The 22292-nt window shown below is 37.9% G+C and overlaps 6 protein-coding genes across 6 annotated transcripts; 3 read left to right on the plus strand and 3 right to left on the minus strand.

The window, feature by feature from the left end:
- Window positions 1-14: 14 nt before the first annotated feature.
- J7337_006466 (uncharacterized protein) lies at window positions 15-1662 on the minus strand (the record flags this gene model as incomplete). Its single annotated transcript, XM_044824129.1, has 5 exons — window positions 15-210; window positions 266-905; window positions 950-1218; window positions 1269-1501; window positions 1555-1662. 5 exons carry the CDS (start codon window positions 1660-1662, stop codon window positions 15-17), a joined length of 1446 nt encoding a protein of 481 aa, XP_044679786.1.
- Window positions 1663-2137: 475 nt separating this feature from the next.
- Window positions 2138-6929, minus strand: J7337_006467 (uncharacterized protein; the record flags this gene model as incomplete). Its single annotated transcript, XM_044824130.1, has 3 exons — window positions 2138-2275; window positions 2499-6006; window positions 6244-6929. 3 exons carry the CDS (start codon window positions 6927-6929, stop codon window positions 2138-2140), a joined length of 4332 nt encoding a protein of 1443 aa, XP_044679787.1.
- An 8523-nt stretch (window positions 6930-15452) lies between these two features.
- J7337_006468 (uncharacterized protein) lies at window positions 15453-17272 on the plus strand (the record flags this gene model as incomplete). The annotated part of the gene is made up of 8 exons (XM_044824131.1): window positions 15453-15491; window positions 15610-15691; window positions 15751-15945; window positions 16092-16159; window positions 16296-16631; window positions 16684-17023; window positions 17071-17162; window positions 17228-17272. 8 exons carry the CDS (start codon window positions 15453-15455, stop codon window positions 17270-17272), a joined length of 1197 nt encoding a protein of 398 aa, XP_044679788.1.
- Window positions 17273-17344: 72 nt separating this feature from the next.
- J7337_006469 (uncharacterized protein) lies at window positions 17345-18300 on the minus strand (the record flags this gene model as incomplete). Its single annotated transcript, XM_044824132.1, has 2 exons — window positions 17345-17702; window positions 17753-18300. 2 exons carry the CDS (start codon window positions 18298-18300, stop codon window positions 17345-17347), a joined length of 906 nt encoding a protein of 301 aa, XP_044679789.1.
- An 842-nt stretch (window positions 18301-19142) lies between these two features.
- J7337_006470 (uncharacterized protein) lies at window positions 19143-21361 on the plus strand (the record flags this gene model as incomplete). The annotated part of the gene is made up of 2 exons (XM_044824133.1): window positions 19143-20997; window positions 21318-21361. The coding sequence occupies 2 exons, from the start codon at window positions 19143-19145 to the stop codon at window positions 21359-21361; spliced, it is 1899 nt and encodes a 632-aa protein (XP_044679790.1).
- Window positions 21362-21549: 188 nt separating this feature from the next.
- On the plus strand, window positions 21550-22074 carry J7337_006471 (uncharacterized protein; the record flags this gene model as incomplete). The annotated part of the gene is made up of 1 exon (XM_044824134.1): window positions 21550-22074. One exon carries the CDS (start codon window positions 21550-21552, stop codon window positions 22072-22074), a length of 525 nt encoding a protein of 174 aa, XP_044679791.1.
- Window positions 22075-22292: the final 218 nt, after the last annotated feature.

Genomic DNA, 22292 nt, shown 5'->3' on the forward strand with positions numbered 1-22292 from the left:
GTAGCGCTATTTACTTAGGTCAGGTACCTGAAATTCTTGGTGTTCCCATCCTCGTCAGAAACATCGAGCTCGGCGTCATTATCTAAAGGCCCGTGAATCTTCTCGTTGCGCCTGTTCTCTCTCTCCAGTGCGAAATGCATGAACAATGCCAGAACTACAATAGCGCCACTCATTCCACAACCAATCGCGCAACCCTTGACAAAGAATGGTCTACCCCGATATTAGTTTTGATCTGCGCAAATGATCCACAGCTAAGGTAACTTACGAGTCCTCTTTTGGAAACATGTAGCTGCTGAGGAGAGACGAGCATTGCCCAATTATCAGCGTAATGGCAAGACCCGCGCCCTTCTTCGAGTCCCGTCCCTGATTGTTAAGTAACCATGTAATATTGATACATAACGCTGGGAAAATACCGCAAGCAGCGAGCCATACCCCAGCGTATCGGGGACCCGGGCGATGAATGTCCTGAATGCCAGCAAGTAGGCCATAACCCACCGTAGCTATGGCAGCAAATCCCGCAACGACAAACCCACGATTTCCCCACCGATCCGAGAAGAACGCAGCGCCCATACAGAGCAGAAACGCTGTGAAGTAAGCCGGCGCTGTGAGTCCTTGTGCATTGATAGAACTATAGCCCATGGCGTTAACGATGGTAGGAAGGAAGTTAGATAAAGCCGCGAAAGAAAAGTTGCAGCAGAAGTGCATGACAGCGTGGACGTAATTCTTGTAGTCGAGTATCCCGGCGATGATTTGTCTCCAATTGACCTTCTTCTTGGCACCGTCGGGACCTTGGACACGCTGGACGGCGAAATATCGCTCTTCTTCGGTGAGAAATTTGGCGGTTGCGGGGGAGTCGATGAGGAAGAAGTAGACGATGGGAGCGAAGGCGATAGTTGGTGCGCCCTCTATATACAGTCAGTGCCGTTATTCATCGTCAGGGTGATCTTACCAATGATGAACAACAATCGCCATGGTGCTAAGGATCCCTTGATATGGGTGATACCGTATGCTAAGCTCGACGCAAATGTGTTTGCAAGAGGGGACATGCCAAGCAGGATGGACATTCGAAGACCCAGTTCTCTCCTCTTGTACAGACACGACAAGAAGAATGGAGCACCAGCACCAAAGGTAGCTTCGAAAATACCCAGAAATATGCGCGTGACTATCAATTGAGTCATGCTGTGAACTGCCCCGGAGCACATCGCGGCCGTCCCCCAGCTATGTCTCGGTTAAAACCAAAACATCATCAACTTGCTTATGAGACTCACCAAACACAGAGAATAGAAACATAAATATGAGCAGGGAATATCTTCCAAAGCATAGTCGTCCACTCAAACAGGATATACGCGATATAGAACGAATTGAGAACCCACGCCCAGTCATCGGAGCTCAGGCTCAACGCCTCTTGTGCACCGGCGGTCTTGGCGTTGCCGATGTTACCACGGTCGAGATACGATAGGACGTAGAGACAGCAAACGACGGGCATGACGCGACGGTCAAACTGATGATGTCTGTGAGTTGGGGGATTCATGATTGAGGGAGAAGCTGACTTACGGCGCGTCTGATTCTTCGGTCCATGTCGGGTGTCGAGAGGAGAGGTTGCGAACCTGTTGAACCCCTCATGTTGTCTGTGCCATCGGTGCTGGTCTTGTCTGGATCCATGATGTCTTCGATAGTGTACGACACTGATTATCGACAAGTCTTATCAAGTACTCAATCTCTGGAGACGGGATCTCAGACTCGATTCTGCGTGTTTCCTTAAACATTGATCGTGGAAAGATAGGTGCAACTTGTATGAAACACGGCGGAGAAAAGACACGGTAATTGACGTTGCTAGCCCTGGTACCTTGACGTTGATCATTTCCTGTGGAGTTCTCCGCAAGGGATCGGCAGTTGGAAGAGTGGGGATTCGGAGGGTCCGAGCGGGCGTTGACCTTCAATGCCGCTTCGGCGCTCTCGGAAGCTATTTCTTTATCTTCTTTGCTATCAGCTTTCAGCACGAGATGTTCCGACGTCGCAATAGTGGATGGCTGGGAGCCTCCCTATGCCTGACGACGCTACGGTCGCTTTGACTATACGCATGTTGTCATTAAACACACAGCATAACAGCACTAAGATTTGCATGAACCTCTGGTAATTAAGCAATCTTCTTATCAACAAGTAGCATGAACCACGAGGATCTAGCGCTCGTATCCGAGGATACAGCTGTAGGGTACCGAACTATCCACCAACGAATATCCGTGTCGCCGCGCAACAGGCAAGTCTCAAAGACATACTAGGAAAATAATCAAGGACTCAAGTGAGGAATATCTATGGAAATTGGTTTACAAATCCCCCCATATTGTCCTTTCTCGCTACTAAGACGTAACCTCCCGAGGACAAACGACGTGCCCCTGGTTTACCTGATGCTTCCAAAAATCATCCCAGCTCGTAAATTCATCAACGTCGTCACAGCCGTGATCGAAAGGACAAAAGAAACGTCTGCTTTTCGACCATACCACATCACAAGCTGGACATGTCATCGTCTCCACAGAACTGTCATCATTCTCCGAATCCTTCACTCCTGTTGCAGCAACATAATGCGCATGCATCATAGCTCCCCTAAATTGACCTCCCAGAGCTTCCAACGCTCTCTCCTCAATCTCAATTGGGAGTCTAAGGAGTGATATGACAGCGTCCCGTGCCCTCTCCATCATCAAGTCCCAGGTATCTTCCTCCTGCGCCCGATGAGTTTTGTAGCACTCGATCATCATCAACGTATCAAGTATCCTGGCAGATACATCATCCCTCTCTTCTTCCGGGGTCGAGGAGTTAGACAGAAGTTCCGAGATCCTAAGGCCGAACTTTGTCGCGGTCTCTGGACAAAAGTGTAAGTGCAGAGATGGCCTTTTCTCATATAAATCGAAGAGACCCTGCCCGTCTTGACACTCCATCGCGAATTGCCAGTCCAGAGGGCCAAAGACATTCGACTGAGACGAGGACGGCTCTGAAATGCCCCGACTCATTGAACTGTCATCCGAATCATAATCTGATCCCCAGCGATTCGAGGCACCGCGTCGTTGTTTCACAGAACGGCCTGTGAAGAAATCCTGAAATCTAGTATTGGGGATAGGCATAGCTTTGTACGTCGGGAATTTAGGACCTCCAGGTACAGTCTCGTGTGCGAATTGCGGTTCCCAGCCATAGTCCTTAGGTAGTGAGTGAGCCTGAGATGACAGGGCTTGGCCAGGACTTATATATCGCGACGTAGCACCGGGAGGCTGAAGTCTCTCAGCTGCGCCGCCCGGGGACAAACCTCTAGCGCGGGATGACATGTTGGTAACTAGTTCAGCACCAGCTTCGAAGTTGTATGATTCATCGCCACACGCCTCAATTGGAAGACCTTTTGGCGTTGATGATGGCAATTCTGACACTTCATCCCATGGGCCATCATCATCAAAACCACCCACCAGCGCCGCCGCATTGCGCTGCACCAGTTCTATTTGTCCAGATACTTCCATCCTTTCTCCAGTGCCGTCATCATCAGATTCATGTTGCTCTCCTTGCTTGATAATGCCTGTAGTTATGGCGAATCCGCGGTTCGCCCTCGGCGGATCCATAGACTCATCATCAACATCTGCCTGCGGAAATCTCTCGAGTCGAATGACCCTTTCCCTGAGTCTCTCAGAAGTGGCAATAGACCTGGGACGTAGGAATTGGCCGGAGGGTATTGGTGGCGCATAGGGCACAGGAGGAGTCGCCGAGTTTGCAGACTCGAGAGCGCGGCCATCAGAGTCACTAGCGGCCAAAGCTTCTTGAGCGGCATTCTGAGACTGAGAGCCGTGACATGCATCACCATCTGGTCTACCATCATAAGCGTAGTCTTTCGGTAGTTGAGGTCTGCGATTGCCAGAGTACGTATTAACTCGGCAAGCCTTTGACGCAGGGACTGCTTTTTTTTGCGCTTCAGCGTTGATCAATGCATTTGTAACAGCGGCAGCTTTGCGAGCTAGAGTGTATTCTTCGATAGGTGCTGGTAGATCTGACTGGCTGTCGTCTGTAGTGTCCGCTCGCGAGCGATCCAATCTTGGTGCTTCGTGCCAATCAGAGTCATTAGGATAAAGAGGAAAGTCCGCGTAAGTAGATACTGGAGAATTGTCTTGGACGCGCTCTCTTGTGGGTATGCGAACATCACTCGCCGTCTGAGCTTCTAGGTCTTCGTAAGGGCTCGGCCCAGGTACCTCATTCGAACGGTCAGAGATCCTAAGACTCCGATCTGTAATTCTATCAACAGAACCTTGTACTTTTATCTGCACTGGATCACTCATGTTCTGTGCGGGACGTGGAGCTTCGGGCTCATCACTTTCCCCATCCAAAGAACATTGCCTTAGCCCACCTAGAGAACCGCACATTGGGCTCATTCCGGCTGGTGGCCTTGCTGGTGGACACGGCTTAGGCATAAGAGCTGGTACTGAGCTGGTATCACTTGGTGCGATTCTTTTCGCATACTCGAGGATCGATATTTCCGGCATCATGTGATATTGAGACGTTGGTGGTCCGGCCATACTGTTCATTCCGGGGCTTTGTCGGGCCCCATAGCCCATAATGCTGGAGGAGCCGGAGGTAGAACCGCAGGATGAAGTCTCATCATCACTGACGTTGTTGAGGAGCTCGTCAATGTCTATCTCGTCAAAGAGTGCCTTGTAATGGTTCATCTTCTGCTCCTCGACAGTTTGGGCAGGCTGATTTTCCGAGACTGCTACGAAGCTCGTCCACTTGCTAGTAATGGAGTATGTAGTGCCAATATACTCTGCATTTGTTTTGGCAATCTGAGTCTCGCCTGTTACCCGCTTGGTCTCATCCTGTAGATCCAGTAGAGTTGACTTAGCGACCAAGCGATGGATTGTTCCATCATTGCCTGGGGCTTGCTCGATGGGTAGTTCATAGGTTTTCTTCTTCGCACCGGCTGTTGTTGTGTTTATGGTAACAGTCTTGGGGAGCTCTCCACCGCGGCGGAGATCGATCAAGAATGAAATTGAGGCGAAGCTGAATGGATGGAGTGATGAGATTGGAAAAGGGCCCTGGACGTATGGGGTCTTGTGACTTTCCGCAGGGGTCTGCTGCTCTAGCTCGTAATCAACCAGACTCTTCCGCTCAAATCCGCTACCGAGGTCAATATCACAACTCCAACTGTTCGGTTCCAGAGCCGACTTTAGAAGACGGTTCAATCGATCATGCCATCTTGGGGTCTGCGTAGTATGGACTACATCACTGTAGCCACCACCACACTCCGCGATACTCTCGACCAGACGATGAGACACTTCATCGCCGATACCTAGGGCAAAGAACCGAAGACTGTCTCCGAATAGCTGACGTTTTTTCCAGATGAACTGTATAGAGTCTTCCGGCTCTAGTTCACCATCTGTGAGAATAATGATCTGCGTTGATCCTCTATCTTGAACCCGCCGCTTCAAGGTGGACTCCAATGCACGAAGGAGATCTGTTCCTCCCATGTCAGCTTCAACCTGAGACACGTAGGTCTTGGCTTCTCTAATGTTCTCTTTGGTATGAGGCCGCGAAGTCTCCCATAGACCCATTGTTGCTGAGCCCCAGGAGATAACATTGAAGACACATGTAGATGGTATGCCGGAAAGAGCTAGAAGCATTGCTTCGCGCATGACATCGATCTTTCGTGCTCCGGTGTGACGTCTGTCATAGTCTGGTGAACCGTTTGTCCATCCCATAGATGCAGATTGATCAAGAAGGAACAGAATTTCGCCAGTGAATGATTGGGGAATAATGGAGTTCCGGAAGAGATCGTTCGGTCGGATGTGTACCATCATGGCTGCGAGGCCTTTGTCATCTACGGGACAGGCGATGGCTCGAGACTTGATTTGATGGCCCTCGTTCATCTGAACGACAAACACAAAGTCTTTTCTTAGAACGGCTGGCTCAGATACATGGTGCCAAACATAGTAGTTTTTAGGTGCTGAATCCTTTTCTGACAAGTTGGAGTATTCGCCAGGCCTGGAACCTTCAAACTGAAGGAGGTGACCTGACTCCTCATCACAACCTTCATGGTTGACTTTCCCATTGTCAAGGACCCGGATCCACAAGTCAAGCCTCTCCTCTGGTACCCTTGATGCTGGCTCCCACTCAATCGGTGCTTTACTCTATCGTGGAGCGATTGACATGGGGATAGTGAGAGCTATGCCCTCTGTCGCTTCCGATTCCATCATGACGACCTTGAGCTCTTGCACGTACGTGATCCTGATCTCCACGGTCGTGTTCGCTGGAATGTTTCCAAGGGACGTCTCAAAGATCTCAGGCGTATGCTCCTCCAACAATGCTGGGGCTGCCACTTTATCACGAATTCCTTCTTCAAATTCTTTCCGTGCTTGCACCTTCGGCTTGACGACGCCTCTGACGCGGCGCTCATCTCCAATGGTGCATTCGAAAGACGTGATAACAGCCCCATCGTAGAGAGGGAACACGTGCTTGGCAGCGTCGATGATGATGTCAGAAGGATTGTGAAACTTCTGCACCAATTCTGTATGAGCGACCGTACCATCCACAGTCGCCGTCAAAGACACACTAAGCATCGGTAGACATAGTGTCACCTCGGGTATTTTCGGCGCCGCTGTTTCCACTTCGGTCTCGGGGTATGGTGATATTGAGTAAGGCCTGTATTCATTTCCAATGCCACGGGTGCCTCTAACCGGTGTGAAGGAGCTAATATCATCGTATGGCTCGTCATAAGGCGTCGCCTTTGCTATCCAGGGAGAAAAGTGATCGAGGCCACGACCTTGGACTTTTCTCTTGGGCTTTCTCCGTCGGGTTATGGGTGTATCGTCACCCCAACCTCCCTCGGGCCTGGTCATCAAGTTGCCTGGGGCTGAGAATATGACGCCCGATTTGAGTCGTTGGGTGAAGACGTGACGGCTAGCCATTTTGCACAAGAGTCGCCGATTTCAAGTCTGTAGTATGAGTTGTTAAACATCAACTAGAGTTGTTTGAATGTGATAGAGGTCTGTTCACTTGTTTGTATCTATAGACCTGCACTGCTTACTCTGTACATGAAGCATCGCCACCATGCATGTGACTAAAGATTTTCAACCCCCATGTCGCAGCTGCAGTGCTTGCCTGAGTAAGACGGATTTAACATGGGTAGGTGGGTTGCAGATAATCGCTCAAGGGTGCGTGAAATTGAGCCTTGAGAGCATGACTATTCAATCTCTCAAGATATACTTTGCATCTCACCGACGAATCATATATTCAATTCGAAAAGTATAATATAATTATCTAGTTCATAAACATCTTAGTTTGGATCTGATCTATTGATCTGGATGAGTTTGGCGCAAGTGGAGGGCCTCGCGATTGTGTGATGAACGTGCATAATGCATGCATGATGAGGGGTTGAGTGGTCTGACCAGCGGGGTTACTACCAATCATGATATAGAATGCTTGCGCTAAGATATGCGGGTGACCGCAGATTCAGTACGTAGGCGTGCTGCCTTTCGACGAGGAGGGAGGATGCATTGTGTTTATTCATCAACAAGGCTCGTTCTAAGTCTATTCCGAACGTTGTTGTCTGCTATCAACTGAGAAGAAGAGGCCATTAAGCCAATAGTGATAGCAAAAGAAAAGAAAGCCAGGTCCAGTGCCTTTCCACCAGAAGAGCCAATACCATTCGTCCCTCAGAATAAGGCGTAGATATAGTAAAGTTAGACTAACCCCCCTAACTTAGGCCAGATAGTCCCCCTATTAATATAAAAAAAGCAGGTTAGAAAATCTAATATTTAGATTATCCCTTAATTAATCTAATTAATTATAATTTATAAAATATAATTTAATTTAAAGCCTTTTCTTTTAAAACCTTTTATTTTATTTTTTTTTACTTTTTTTATTATATTAATTTATATTTTATTAATAAATTATATATAATATAAATATATAATAAATATATTACTTTTTAATATCTTTTTAAGTTTTAAAGCTATTTTATTAAAGTAAGATATATTAAATCTTATTAAAAATAATATAATTATATATAATAAAATATAAGCCTTATAGTAATTACTTTAACTTAAAGACTTTAATACTTTTAAAAAGGAAATATTTTATATATATTTTTAATAGCTAATACTCTTTAAATATATTACTAATATATTTAAAATATATTTAATATATATAAATAACTTAATATATATATATTTATATTATTAAACTCTTTTAACTTAAGTAAATATAATAATAAAAAAAATATAATTAAAGTAAAGAGTTTTATATTTATAAAGATTATATTAATATAATTTATAAATATAATAAATAGTATTACTTATAGTATTAAGTAAATAAGCTTAAAAAGTAAAAAAGTAAAAAGACTATTTATAATAATTAGGATTTTTAAATAGGTAAACTAGTCTATACTAAGTTTATATTTATAAAATATATAAAGTATTATATTAAGTATATTATTTTAAAGTTATATCTCTTAATAGTTAATAATATAAGTAAAGCTTATTAAAATAAAGAAGTATTATTAATAGCTAGTAAGCTAAGTTTTATTTATTATTAAATAAATATATATATATTAAAGGTAATTTAAGAAAATTATTAAAGTAATTAGATTATAGTAATCCTAGATTATAGTAGTTTTTAAAGTATTATAATCTTATTTATAAATTAATCTAGTTTTAATTAGTCTATAGCTATTAAGGGCTAATATTTTATATAAGTTTTTATAAGGTATATATAATATAATTACTAGGGTTATAATATTATTTAAGTAAATTAATAAATTAATAAGTTATTAATTATATATTACTTATATATTATTAATATATATTAAACTCTTTATAATACTATTTATATAAAAAGTAATTTTTCCTAACTTACTATATACTTAACTTTTTTATAAAATATAAAATACTTATATTAAAAGTATTAATATATAAGTATTAAAGCCTATATATATATTAATAAGTAGTTATAAAAGTTTAAGTATTTTAAAGTTATATATTATTATTAAAAGATATATATATCTATTAATAAGATTAATATTAAAGTAAATCTTAAAAAAGAAGTAATTAAATATATATTATTTATTAAAATATAATATATTACTAATATATTTAAATAGATTTTTATTATTATTAATAATTATAATACCTTTTTTATATATAAAAATATAATTAATAATTAAATAGAAATATATTAACTTTAATTTTATAAGTTAGAGATTAAAGTAAGTTTTTATTAAGTAAATTATTAATATATTATTAATATATAGCTAATAGATTATTTTAATTAATTAATAGATTTTATTAATAAAGTATTTAATACTATAACTATAAGTATTAAAATAAGTATTAATATATAATTATCTCTTATAATTTTTAAAAGTATAAGTTAATATTTAAAAATTACTTAAATCCCTTTTAATTAAATATACTAGACTTAACTTTTTATTATATTATTATTAATATAGCTATTAAAAAATAAAAGAAATATAATAAGTATCTTAATAATAAATAGTAATTATATTTATAATATATTACTAATATATTATTATTAGATTTTAAATATATTCTATTTAATTCTAACTTAATAAAATATATATAATATAAAGTAAAATTTAAAATATAGATACTTACTAATATTAATAAGCCTTATATTATTCTTACTTTATATAGTAAATATAAGTACTTACTATTACCCTTTTTAAGGATTTTTACTTAACTTAAAGTAGATTTTAAGGCTATATTATAAAGTCTTAAACTAGAACTAAGTATATTATATATCTATTAATAGTAAATTAATAATCTATTATTAATATACTTTTAATAAACTAATAATTATAATCTACTAGTATTAAAAACCTACTTAATTATTATAGTAAAAGGTCTTTAATATCTATTTATAAAAGCCTTATAAATTATAATAAGCTATAAAAGCTACTTTATTATTATATAATTATATACTTTTTTATAAAGTAATCTTAACTTAATTTTAAGTATAAATACTATATAAACTATTATATAAATAGTAAATTAGTAAGTTATAGTTAATATATTATAGCTATATTATTAATAAATTATAGTATATTAAGATTTATTTTAATAATAGCCTTAATTATCTTATAGTATATTTTTATAAGTAATAAGTAAAGGTATTTTATAAGGATAAGGTTATATTATTTTAAGTAAATATAAACTATAAGTATATTATTAATTTAAAAAATAAGAAAGTAATTTAAAGCTAGTAAAGTAAATAAGTAAATATATATAAGTTTTTTATAATACTTTATTAATATATTATTAATATATTAATAAGCTATTCCCTTTATATAAGCTATTATAAATTACTAGTCTATAATTATATATAAAAATATATATAAGTATATATTTAAATTCCTTTAATTAAAATATAATATTAAGGTTTAGTAATAGTATATAAATAATTATAAAGCTAATATTTATAATATAATAGTTAATTAAAATTAAGAAAATATTATTAATATATATTATAAATATATTATAAAAATATATTAAATATATTTTATAAGTTTTAGTAACTACCTTATTAGTATTAATTTAACTTTTTTAAGTAATTAGTAATTTTATATTAAGTACTATATATATCTTTATTTAGTTTATTTTAAAAGAGATATAAGTAAGTATTTAAATTATATTAAAAATATATTTATAATAAATAACTAATTATATATATATAAATTAAAAATTAAAATAATAAAAACTTTTAAATAATACTAATTTATATTACTTAATAATATTACTTTTATTAGCTAAAAGTAAAGTAATTTATTAAAAGATTTATAATACTCTTTTAACTTATATAATACTAATATATTAATAATATATTTTATATAGTTTATATATTCTTTATATTATTTTTATATTAGAAAGTAAGTTACTTATAAGCAGAATCTAATTATTATAGTAAAGTTAAATTACTTATATTTATTAATAACCTAATTATAATAATAAAAGCTTAATAAAAATAGTAATATTATTAAAAAGCTTTATAATAAATTATATTAAAAAAGTAAATAATACTTATTACTTATTAAAGTTATTATAAAGTAAAGTCTTAATATATAAGTAATATATTATATATTTAATATATATACTTTAGTAATACTATTAAAGATTTTAAGTTAATTAATTAATATTTTATTTATATTAACTATAAGGCTTTAATTAATTACTTTAATAATACTATTATTAATAAATAATAGTAAAATAATTAAAAAAAACTATAAGTTATTATAGATATATTTATAATATATTATTAACTTTTATATAATAAAAGCTATAAATTAAATTAAAGCTTTAATTTAAAAAGTAACTTTTTTACTTAAAATAATTAAATACTTTAATATATTAAATAGTAATTACTTTTATAATTCTTTTTATTAAAAATAACCTTTATTATATTATCTAAAGTTTTATAATATATAATATATATATAATATACTTATAATATAATACTAATTATTTATTTAATAACTTTAATATATTATAGTATTAAAGCCTTAAGGTAATAAATACCTTTATTATAAAGTATTAAGTATAAAAAGAAAAAATAGTAATTATAAAGTTAAAGTTAAAAAAACTCTAAGCTTAAATATAAAAGCAAGGAAGATATATATAATATATTATTAATATAATACTAATTATTTACTATTAAAAATAATCTAAATACTTATTAAAACTAGATATAATAATAAAATTATAAATATAAAGTTATATTACTTATAGTAATACTAAATATAAAAATACTTAAAAAGTAAATATAATTAAAGATAGTTATTAATATATTATTAATATATTAATATTAGATTATTAAACTATTATTTAAATTAATATTATTTTTAAAAAATTTTTACCTTATTATTAAACTATTAAATTATTTATAATATATTACTTTATAATATATTATTTATATATTAGTAATTACTTAATAGTAATAACTTTTATATTTTAAGCCTTTTTAATTTCCTTTTCTTTAAAGTATAATAAAGTAAAATTAATATACTATTTTTAAATATTATAGTTTTAATTAAGTTAATTTAGTATATATTTATCTAAGATATATTAGTAATATATTATTAATATAATATTAAAGACTTATTACTATACTTATATTTACTATAGCTAAAGTAAGTATCTTTATTAGCTTTTATATCCTTAGACTTCTTATACTTTACTTTTATAATATAAAGGTTAGCTTATAATATATTAATAATTATTTAACTATTAATTATTAAGTAATTTATATTATCTTTTTTATAAATACCCTTTTTAATTAACTTATATTTAAAAAAATAATTAAAGTTTTTATTTAAATTATTTATATTTAAGTTATTTTTTATAATTTTAAGTAAAAGCTAGATATATTAATAATATATTAATAGTATATTTATAGTATATATATTAATAAGTAACTTATTAATTAACTTATTAAAGATATTATTAATTTAAAAAAGTAAATTAATATTTTATAAGTATTTAAAATATATTATAAATTACTTATTAATTTAAGTAAGATATTTTTAAAGCTAAACTTTTTCTTAAATTTAATAATAGTAAGTATTCCTTTTATTAATTTAGCTTTAGCTATTAATTTCTTTAACTATTTAATTATAATCCTTTTATAATTAAAGTTAAAAAAGATCTAGCTATATTAGTAATATATAGCTAATATATTATTAATAACTTATTAATAAAGTTTTAATTATTATTTCTTTTATTACTAGCTCTTTTACTAATTTATTATTAAAATTAATAAAGGTTATAGATAGCTTAAAAAGAGGGAAGGTAGATATAAATATAGAAAGTATAAGTAAAGTAAATATAAATATAAAAGGCTTAAATAATATAAGTATAAATATAAAGGCTTTAAGGAAAGTAAGTATAGGTATAAAAAAGTTAAGTAAAGTAAGCTTAGGCTATATAAATATATTAGCTATACTTTAATAATATATTAGTAATAACTTATAATAGCCTTTTTTTTAAGCTTAAGCTTAGGCTTAAGCTTACTTTATTATATTATATTAATAATTATTTATTAATATAATAAATATAACTTATAGGCTTATATCTCTTTAATTTAATATATTTAAGCTTATTATTATCCTTAAATTAAAAAAAAGGAATTATATAATAATTTTTAATATTAAACTTATAAAATATATTATTTTAAAATCTATTAATAATATATTAAATATATATTAATAATATATAGCTTACTTTATTATTAATAACTTTAAAAGCAGATTTAATAAAAATTACTACTAGGCTATTAAAAATAATAACTTAAGTAATATTACTTTTAGCTTAAAATAAAATTATAGTTACTTTATACTTTTAAAAAGGTATAATAAAAGGTTTATTATTTTTAATTACCTTTTTTTATATAATATATTAGCTATATATTAATAATATATTATTAATAGTTTATTATATTATTTTATAAAGTACTTTAAGTATAAGTAATTTATTATTATTTAAAAGTTTTACTTAAGTAAAAAGCTTAATATAATACTTTAATAAATAATTAATATTTATAATATATAGCTAATATATAAGAAATATATTTAAAAAAACTTATTAATAAAATACTTATATTTAAAATTAGTTAATATATTACTATAAGTATTATTAACTTAAAGGTTTAGTTTATTATATAAACTATTTTATAAAAAATAACTATTTTTAATATAAATAACTAGGTTTTATAGTAAATACTTTTAAAGCTATATATTATTAATAAATATATAAGATATTATTAATATATTAATAATAAGACTTATATTAATATAAAATATATTTAGCTTTAAAATAAAATTATATTTTATATAATAAAATACCTTATTAAAAAAAATAAAAAAAATATTAATATCTTAAAATATATTAATAATATATTAATAATATATTAATAATATATATAATCTTAAATTACTTAAAATAAAACTACTATTTACTTTTACTATTAATATTTATAATATATTTAAAGTATATAAATAATTATATAAAATAAATATTTATATAAATATAATTAAATAAAAAGAAATAAAAAATATAAAACTAATATATTAATAATAAATTATAAATATATTATATTATTAATTTATTTTAAAGTTTATATTATAAAAAAAAAAAATTAAAAAAAAAAAAAAATATAATTTATAAATTAAAAATATAAAGCTAGATTATATTTTATAAATTATAGCTAATTAAATTAATAAAAAGATAGTCTAGATATTAGATTTTCTAACTTACTTTTCTTATACTAGTAAAAGGACTATCTAGCCTAAGTTAGGGGGGTTAGTCTGACTTTACTATAACTACAAATAAGGCTCGGGTAAATAAACCGAGCATGGGCTGAAACATGGGCTATGTCGCTGCCTAACCTGACCGTCAGACTCGGCCGCATAAGCACTGCCACCGACCGGGCCTTTTCCTTGATACCTGCCTTATTATCTTCCTTTGCGACCATGTAGCGTGCTTCTCAGCAAACGTCTGATATTTCAGAACACGCAACCATGAATACGTTACATCCAAGTCAATTAGCCAACGCAGATGCAACCACAGTCTTCGACGAACTGGCAGAGGAAATTCTCAATGATTCGGACAGGATTTTCCCAGTCGCGAAACCTTTCGATAGCTCGCAGGCAACCTTCACTCTTGCCGAGAGGACCGTAAGGAAAGACGCCGGATCTGATTCAATTCGGGTAGAAGAAGTAATTGCCTGCCCTAGGGCTCGGCTTCATGATATTACGACAGTGAAGTTAAAGGTTTTCAAGGGTCGGTGCTGCTGTGTAGGCGAACCGCATGCCGACAACTTGACCTACAAGTGCAAGTGGCCTATGTATACAAGTTTGTGAGGAAAGAAGCTGATTGAGAAGTAGTCATAAAAGGGAAGAGCCTTCTCACAGAGGAATTACATCATGATGGGCGGCGCAGATGGTTTATTATTGTAGTGAAGCCGGAACCACCAACGCTGGTCGTTGTTCGATTATCAGAAGTTTCACCAATATGTACAAAACCGCTCTCCCAATGCTATCATCTGTTATTCTAAGTTTGCATAGATTATAAAGAGGTTGAAGCGATATCAGAGAACATTCGTTCTCACGGAGTATCCCGCAAGCGTGTTTTCGGCATGTCAGTTATGCCCAGCACGGCGGAGATGATACAGAAGTACGTTATTACCGTAAGGTCCCTTACAATTGTCTCGGAAGCTGACATGCACAAGTGACTGGGGATTTCCATCTGCCGGAATAGAAAAAGTTGGCCTCCATTCGTCTAACACAAGAACATTACTTCCAAAGCCCTTGCGTGTCGAGCTAAAGCACTTTGGGGTGTCCGAATCTCCTTATACGGGGAAGGGATGGGGTCAAGGGGGTTTGACAAGTCTATTGCCCCAGTCCTACTTTTGTATCCTGGAAAATGGATCTTGTAGGGGCGAGGAAGACTGGGAAGTGCGAGGTCAGTTCTGACTGCTACACGCTCGTTACTGCTGCTAACTAGCCTTACTACAGTTAGCCTGAATACACGACTATGTCACGTAACCAATCCTCTTGGTAGGCTTGTTGTCACTCTTAAGGATACAAGAGTGCTTCGGGACATTGCCCTAGGACAGCAGAGGCCCGAGAGTGATGTTGACTTTTACTTCGATCGACGTGAAGGTCAGTCATTCTACTGATGCCATGCAGTTTCGGAGAACTAACTGTTGCACCAATGATAGACGCAGAGTTGTTCGCCGCGTATCTAAAAGCTGCTCAGGACAGACTGCGGGAACTGTTCGTCCGTGGCCCAATGGAAAATGAGCAAATCGTGGATTCACGGTTGCTTAGTGCTGATTCTAGTCAAAGTACTGAAGCTAACACTTGGAGGGAGTCTCCAGCACTCACCGATAATGGCACACGAGCAAAAATTAGATGTATCTTGGTATCATCACAAGAAGGTGCAGAGCAGAGGTACAGGGCAATCCTTTCGCGAGAAGGGTACCCTGATACTATTTGTATCAACTGTATGGAGTTTCCCGTCGTAATCTATCCAAGTTCACCGAGGCTGACAGTATGATAGTTAAGGACAAAACACCACAGATAGCTCAAAGAGGCCTCTTGAAGTCTCTACAAGACCTTGAGATATGGGTAAGCGATTATGATGAGAGCGGCAAGTCTATCGTCTCTCAGATGAGCTGGGAGGAGCTCACTCGACGAGGGACCAAGACACAAAGCCTCAGAGCCACATTCATCAAGAGGTAAGCACTACACTAAAAACCTTCAGAACATCGCTCACAGCGCTGGAAGCGAAAACGAGCGCACGGCGGGTGATTGGCTCGATGAAGTGGATGACTTGATCAGAGCTATGCGAGGTCAAAGGAAAGATCCTTACGAACGAGTCAAAATTGCCATTATCGACTCTGGTCTCCACGATAGAGAGAGAGGCCGTTACCGGGTCGACTATCGAGACTTCACTGGTATTCCTAAGAATGACTCGTGGCACGGTACCTGCTGTGCTGGAATCATTCAGGGGTTGTATGAGGAGGCTCGGCTGTATATCGCGAGGGTGTTTGAAAGAGACCATGCCGATGAGATTGAGGGGCCTCTTCGAATGGCGAAGGTCTGTGTCAAATGATAATGAAGGATAGAACTTATACTGACTGTTAATACAGGCTATCCACTGGGCCATCGAGCCACCGCGCTCTGTTGACATCATCAGTATCTCTGCTGGGTTTCGCAGTTACTCCAAAGAACTCGATGACGCCGTTACTAAAGCCAAAGCTGCAGGTGTCCTTGTTATAGCAGCAGCATCGAACTGGCAGAACACAAGCACTGTCGCATTCCCAGCTCGACATAATCTGAGCACCATGTGCATTTACTCGACTAATACGGGAAATCAGAGCTCGAGCTTTAATCCCGAGCCTCGTGCGGACACCCAAAACTTTGCTATTATAGGCGAGGGCTTTCAGCATCCGGATCAGAGGAGGAATGAGCGCATGAGTGGAACGTCAAGTAAGTGGGTGTGTCTTGAGAACCTTTTATTAACTAATTACGGACAGTGGCAACAGCAGTGGCGGCGGGACTCGCTGCGAGGATAGTAGACTTTTCACGACAGAAGGATAATAAAGCATCGATCTTTAGAGCACAAGATGTAGGCAAGCTACCTGGGATGCTTTCAATATTCAGCACTATCTCAAAGCCGGCAGGTAACCTCAGATATATCTCACCACTGGAGTTGCTGCCTTTGAGGCATGGAGTTAGTCAGTAGGCAGATAGGCAGCGTGTCAGAGAGGTTCTATCACAAGCTATGGAGAGGGCAAACTAGGGGAGATTTTAGGGGAGATCTCGCCTTGAATAAGAGCAAACATCTGAATCAACATTTATCCAATATCTTGAGCTACCGTTCAAAATAACGACTTCATCAAGCTTGTCATCCTCGACAATCGTAAAGCCCTCCAAGCCTTCATCTCTCAGCACGTCCTCAACATTTAGCTCACTCTCATCCCCGGTTGCAAACGTAGCTCTCTTGGTATATGGATCCACTGACCAGTCCTTCATCAGCAAGCCTATGTGGATCTTGGCAAGTCGGATAGCCCAGATGAAGTCCCCAGGGTGCTCTCCAGAGACTCGCTGGGAGGCGATGCGTTGGTTGGTGGCTGTAGCTCTCATCGTAGCAACCAACGGAAGGTCCCTGTAAATCATCAGTATCAGCTTAGACACATGGTTAGAAGCGAGAACTACAGTTCTGGGCCGATGTCTGCGGCCATGTTCATCTCCTCCTGCGCTTCGCGCTTCCCCGCACGGGCGACTTTGATGCCAGTAATCATGAACATGGACCATGAGACCTTTCCCTTGATGTAGGCTTTTAACTCATCTTGCTCCAAACAATCCTCGATATACCCCTTCGTAGGCTGCACTATATACGTATCCAACCGATCATACTCCTCATGACTCTCCACAGTCTTCATAAACGCAAACTGTAGACTCGCTTTAGCTGTAACGCCTGTAGCTGCCAGTACCGGCGCTCCCGCAGCGAGATTAGTCCCTGGCGACCTCAATCTCGTATGATCCCATGTGAAGTTGAGAGTGCTGTTGCAAAAGACGCGCATGCGTGGGGGAAAGGGCAGGATTGAACCATGGTTGAGAGGGAAGTCGAGGGTTTTGAGGTTGGAGATGAGATGGCCTAGACAGAGAGGGGCAGTAGAATCGTCGCCCTCGCCGCTGAGGATGGCGTCCTCTTGGGCTGGGGGATAATCGGTTTGACGGAGTTTAAACCAGACTTTTTCCATTTTTTCTATTGCCAAGATGTAAGAGGTGGGATTGTTGACCCGATCAAGAGCTTGGTTGTAGAGCTGAGTGAAATGTAATTGTGAGGCCTCTTGGGGACAACAAGGCTGTGCTGTGCCGCCTGCATAGCCAGTTGGCCATTGACATGCACCTGTGTCGATCCTGTACACTCGCTGCAACACAGAATTTATCGTTGATCGAATCCACAAAATGTTTTCAAGTTGAACTAAAACTCTACTTGCTCGAAACTAAAGATGGAGAGTCTTGGTGTTTGCTGTCTCATTGTCGCTTGGGATCATGATCTGATCCTGGAGATTCATCTAGCGGCTTGTAAGCTGCATTATGACTCGGTCTATCACCGACTTTGACCATAACAAGTAAACATTGCGTTAAGACAAACATCACGTACGCAATCAGAAGCAAATTACGGAAAGTGAGTCATATACCGAGTCTGTAGGGCTGATGTTCGGCAACCCTCATCAACGCCAGAGTTGATCGCTCCATTGCGATGGATCTCAGCGAGCCGCTGTGGAGATGCCACTATTGTACGCGCTAACCAATCGGGTGATTGATCTACGCTTACTTTAGTGAGTAGATCAGTGAGTCAACGTTACTTTTTTACTGCATCTGAGAACACGACAAACAGATTCATGATGTAATGACAATGGGCGCACTCAGTTGAACATCAAATCTCATGCTCAACATTCCCTACTTAAGATCATGATCCCGCGGCCGCTCAATAGTTCTCACCTCAGACCACAGTTTTTTGAAGCCTCTGTCGCTAAAACAACCCCTCAGAGCCCCTCACCGTGCTTCCCAGCAAACAATTCACATCCCCTCAATGATGGCGCAATCCACGACTCCAGGCTTTGACAAAGCCTTCGCCCAAACCCTCTGCGATCTCCAAGTCCCCAAAGTCATCAAATTCTCCCCCAACGGCCAGCAACTCTTGTACTCCACCAGTCTCATCGGCGGCCACCGCAAAGGCAAAAACGCCCTCTCAACACTCTGGATCGCATCATCCACCGAAGCAAACTCATCTCGTCAGCTTACATCGGGTCTCTTCAATGACACGTCGCCGAAATGGCATCCTGATGGAAACAGAATTGCGTTTCTGTCAGATCGGGCAAAAGTTGGTGAGAGCTCGGCCATTTACATGCTCAGAATGGACGGTGGCGATGCGATTCCTATAACTGATGTTGAGAATGAGGAGGATATCGAGAGTTTTCTGTTTTCGCCCGATGGCAAGGCCATTGCGTATGTTTCGCCGGATGAGAAGTCGGAGGAGGACAAAGAGAAGAGTGAGAAGGATGAGCCTGATCCTGAAGTCTGGGGCCATAAATGGGACTTTGCGAGATTAAGACTTGTCGATGTGGAATCTCACGAGACGAAGGTTCTCGTCGGTGGAGAGACTCACGTTGGGGAGTTTTGTTGGAGTCCTGATGGGAAGAGTATTGCTTTTATGAGTACGGAGAATCCTCATATCGAAGAAGCAATGTTGACAGGCACGACTATCTCAACTGTTGATGTCGAGACCGGCGAGGCCACGGAACTTTGCAAGATCATGAATGAGCCGTATGATCTTACCTGGGCGCCTGATGGGCAGATCTATTTTATCACCGGCGTACCTGCCGATAAAGATACAGGAGGACGAGCGGTTTACAAAACTGATCCCAAGACCGACACTCACGACTTCGTCAAGGTTGCATGTGGTGTCGATGATGATGCTGGAGGTCTTCATGTCGTTGGTGGCAAGGTCCTTGTGAATCGTCAGGTTAAGCTTGTCGATGTCATCAGTGAAATTGGAGGTGATGATCTTTTCGATGAGAAGAAGGAGCTTTGGGTTTATGATGTTTTCATCAACTCTGGGACTGGTGCTGCGACTCTTGCAGCGAGTTTGTCGGATGTTGGTACGCCATATGACATCTTCGTAATCGAGAAAGGAAAGGAGAAGATCAAAGTTTCCAACCACGGGAAGTCACTTGCCGACAGATCCCTCGGTTCATGCACAGTCCTTACCTGTAGCTCCACCGATGATGAAGTCGACCTCGACGGTCTTTACCTCACTCCAACCCCCAAAGCAAACCCCAACAAAACACCCACCGAACCCCTCCCGACATTTGTCCTCATCCACGGTGGTCCTACATCTCGCGACACTGATTCCTTCGACACAACCTGTTTCAACTGGGCTCCATACATCCTCTCAAAAGGCTACGGCGTTCTCCTCCCTCAATATCGTGGCTCAAGCGGTCGAGGAGAGAAATTCGCTTCCTACAGCATGGGTGGACAGGGGAAGTATGACTACGCTGATGTAGTGGCTATCACTGATAATGCTATCAAGAAAGGTTTTGCGGATCCAAAGAAGTTGATTGTTGGGGGTTGGAGTCAGGGTGGTCTTTTGACGTATCTGTGCAGTGTGCGTAATGGTCTTCATGGTCTTGGATGGCGCTTCAACGCAGCTATTGCAGGCGCAGGTGTCTGCGACATTGAAAGTCTTGCACTCACAGCTGATCTCGGATCAACGTACGAGATCGAACTAGCAGGAGGTGATACGATCTGGACTCTTAACCGAGACGACACAAGGAATCGGCAGGGCAGTGCGCTATGGGAAGTCGCCAGTGCAGTCAAGCATACACGAGAAACAGGGGAGATGGTCATCCCGCCTATGTTGATCCTCCACGGTGACAAAGATGAACGATGTCCGTTTTCGCAGGCAGAGGGGTTTAGGAGGGCGTTGAGGCATTGGGGGCTGAAGTACGAGTTTGTCAAGTTTCCGGGGGAGGGGCATGGGATTGAACAGCAGAGATTTTGGTTTGATATGTTTGAGAGGATTGGGAGGTGGTGTGATACGTACATTGGGGATGGGGAGGTGAAGCTGGCCATGAGATGAGTTGCCAGTGTTAGTATATAGCTGATCATTCAATTGATGCCAAGGCACTTGACTGTTCTTCTCAGTGGCAGTGAGGACAGTCGCTTTGGCATACATGTTCATAACTTTCAGACGCGAACAGAATGGCAGTGGCAGAAACAACTTCTCCCAGTGTCTCAACACAGGAACAGTGAACATTCTGACTTTACTATGCACTCCAGAATATCCCTTAATAAAAAACCAAACCCATTCCTTGAATTCTATCCCAACTCAAATCTTTCATCCACATCCAACGTCTCCGTCTCAGAAACACCTCAACATCTACCATCACAACAAACTCAATACCTATCATCAATAGTTATCAACAACTCACATCGCCATCATGCCTCATCCTGTTCAGCCCAAGGCTGCCCCCGAGTCTTCTGCCACCCCTACCGCCATCACTATCACTTCCCCCGACCCCAAGCCCAACCCAATCTATCTCCGCTCCTTTCTCCGCTACGCCATCGGCGCAGCCGCCACATCCACCAACGACTCCATCAACCTTCGCATCATGAAGCTGGACCCTGTGCTCATGAACTATACCCTCATCCCCATGGCGCAATCACGCCTCAGAAAGCCCGGTGATATCGAAGTCGTCGTCGCCACCCTTGAGGAAATGGAGAAGATGCCTGAGCGCTTTGGAAGTAAGATTACCAAGGAAACTACTACCCGCACCGGTCCGAGTCTCGCGGAGTTTCCCGTCTTTGGATACACGGTTCCTGAGTTTGGGGAGCTTAAGGAGCAGGGGTTGGAGGTGCTTGCGTGGAGAGTTTATGGGAGTGGGGATAAAGTGTTTATGGATACGGATGGGTATGGACTTCCGGCTGTGTCTGGGATGATTCAGGCTTGGTTTGATCGTATGTGAACAAAGAAATCGACACGAGGGGCTATGGAGTGCTTGGTTATCTTTGCCGTAAGTGCTAGGAGCACTGTTCAGGATGTTGGAGAGATAGATTGATGATTCTACTGTGAGTGACTGGTTTTGGTAGGAAAACATCAATGTGACAGTAGCTGGCAGTCGTATTGTTTGCGAAATGCCAATATTTTGCTTAGTATTTTTCTTTCCCCTTACATGTGGATTTT

Source organism: Fusarium musae, chromosome 5, assembly GCF_019915245.1.
Source record: "Fusarium musae strain F31 chromosome 5, whole genome shotgun sequence".
Lineage (NCBI taxonomy): Eukaryota > Fungi > Ascomycota > Sordariomycetes > Hypocreales > Nectriaceae > Fusarium > Fusarium musae.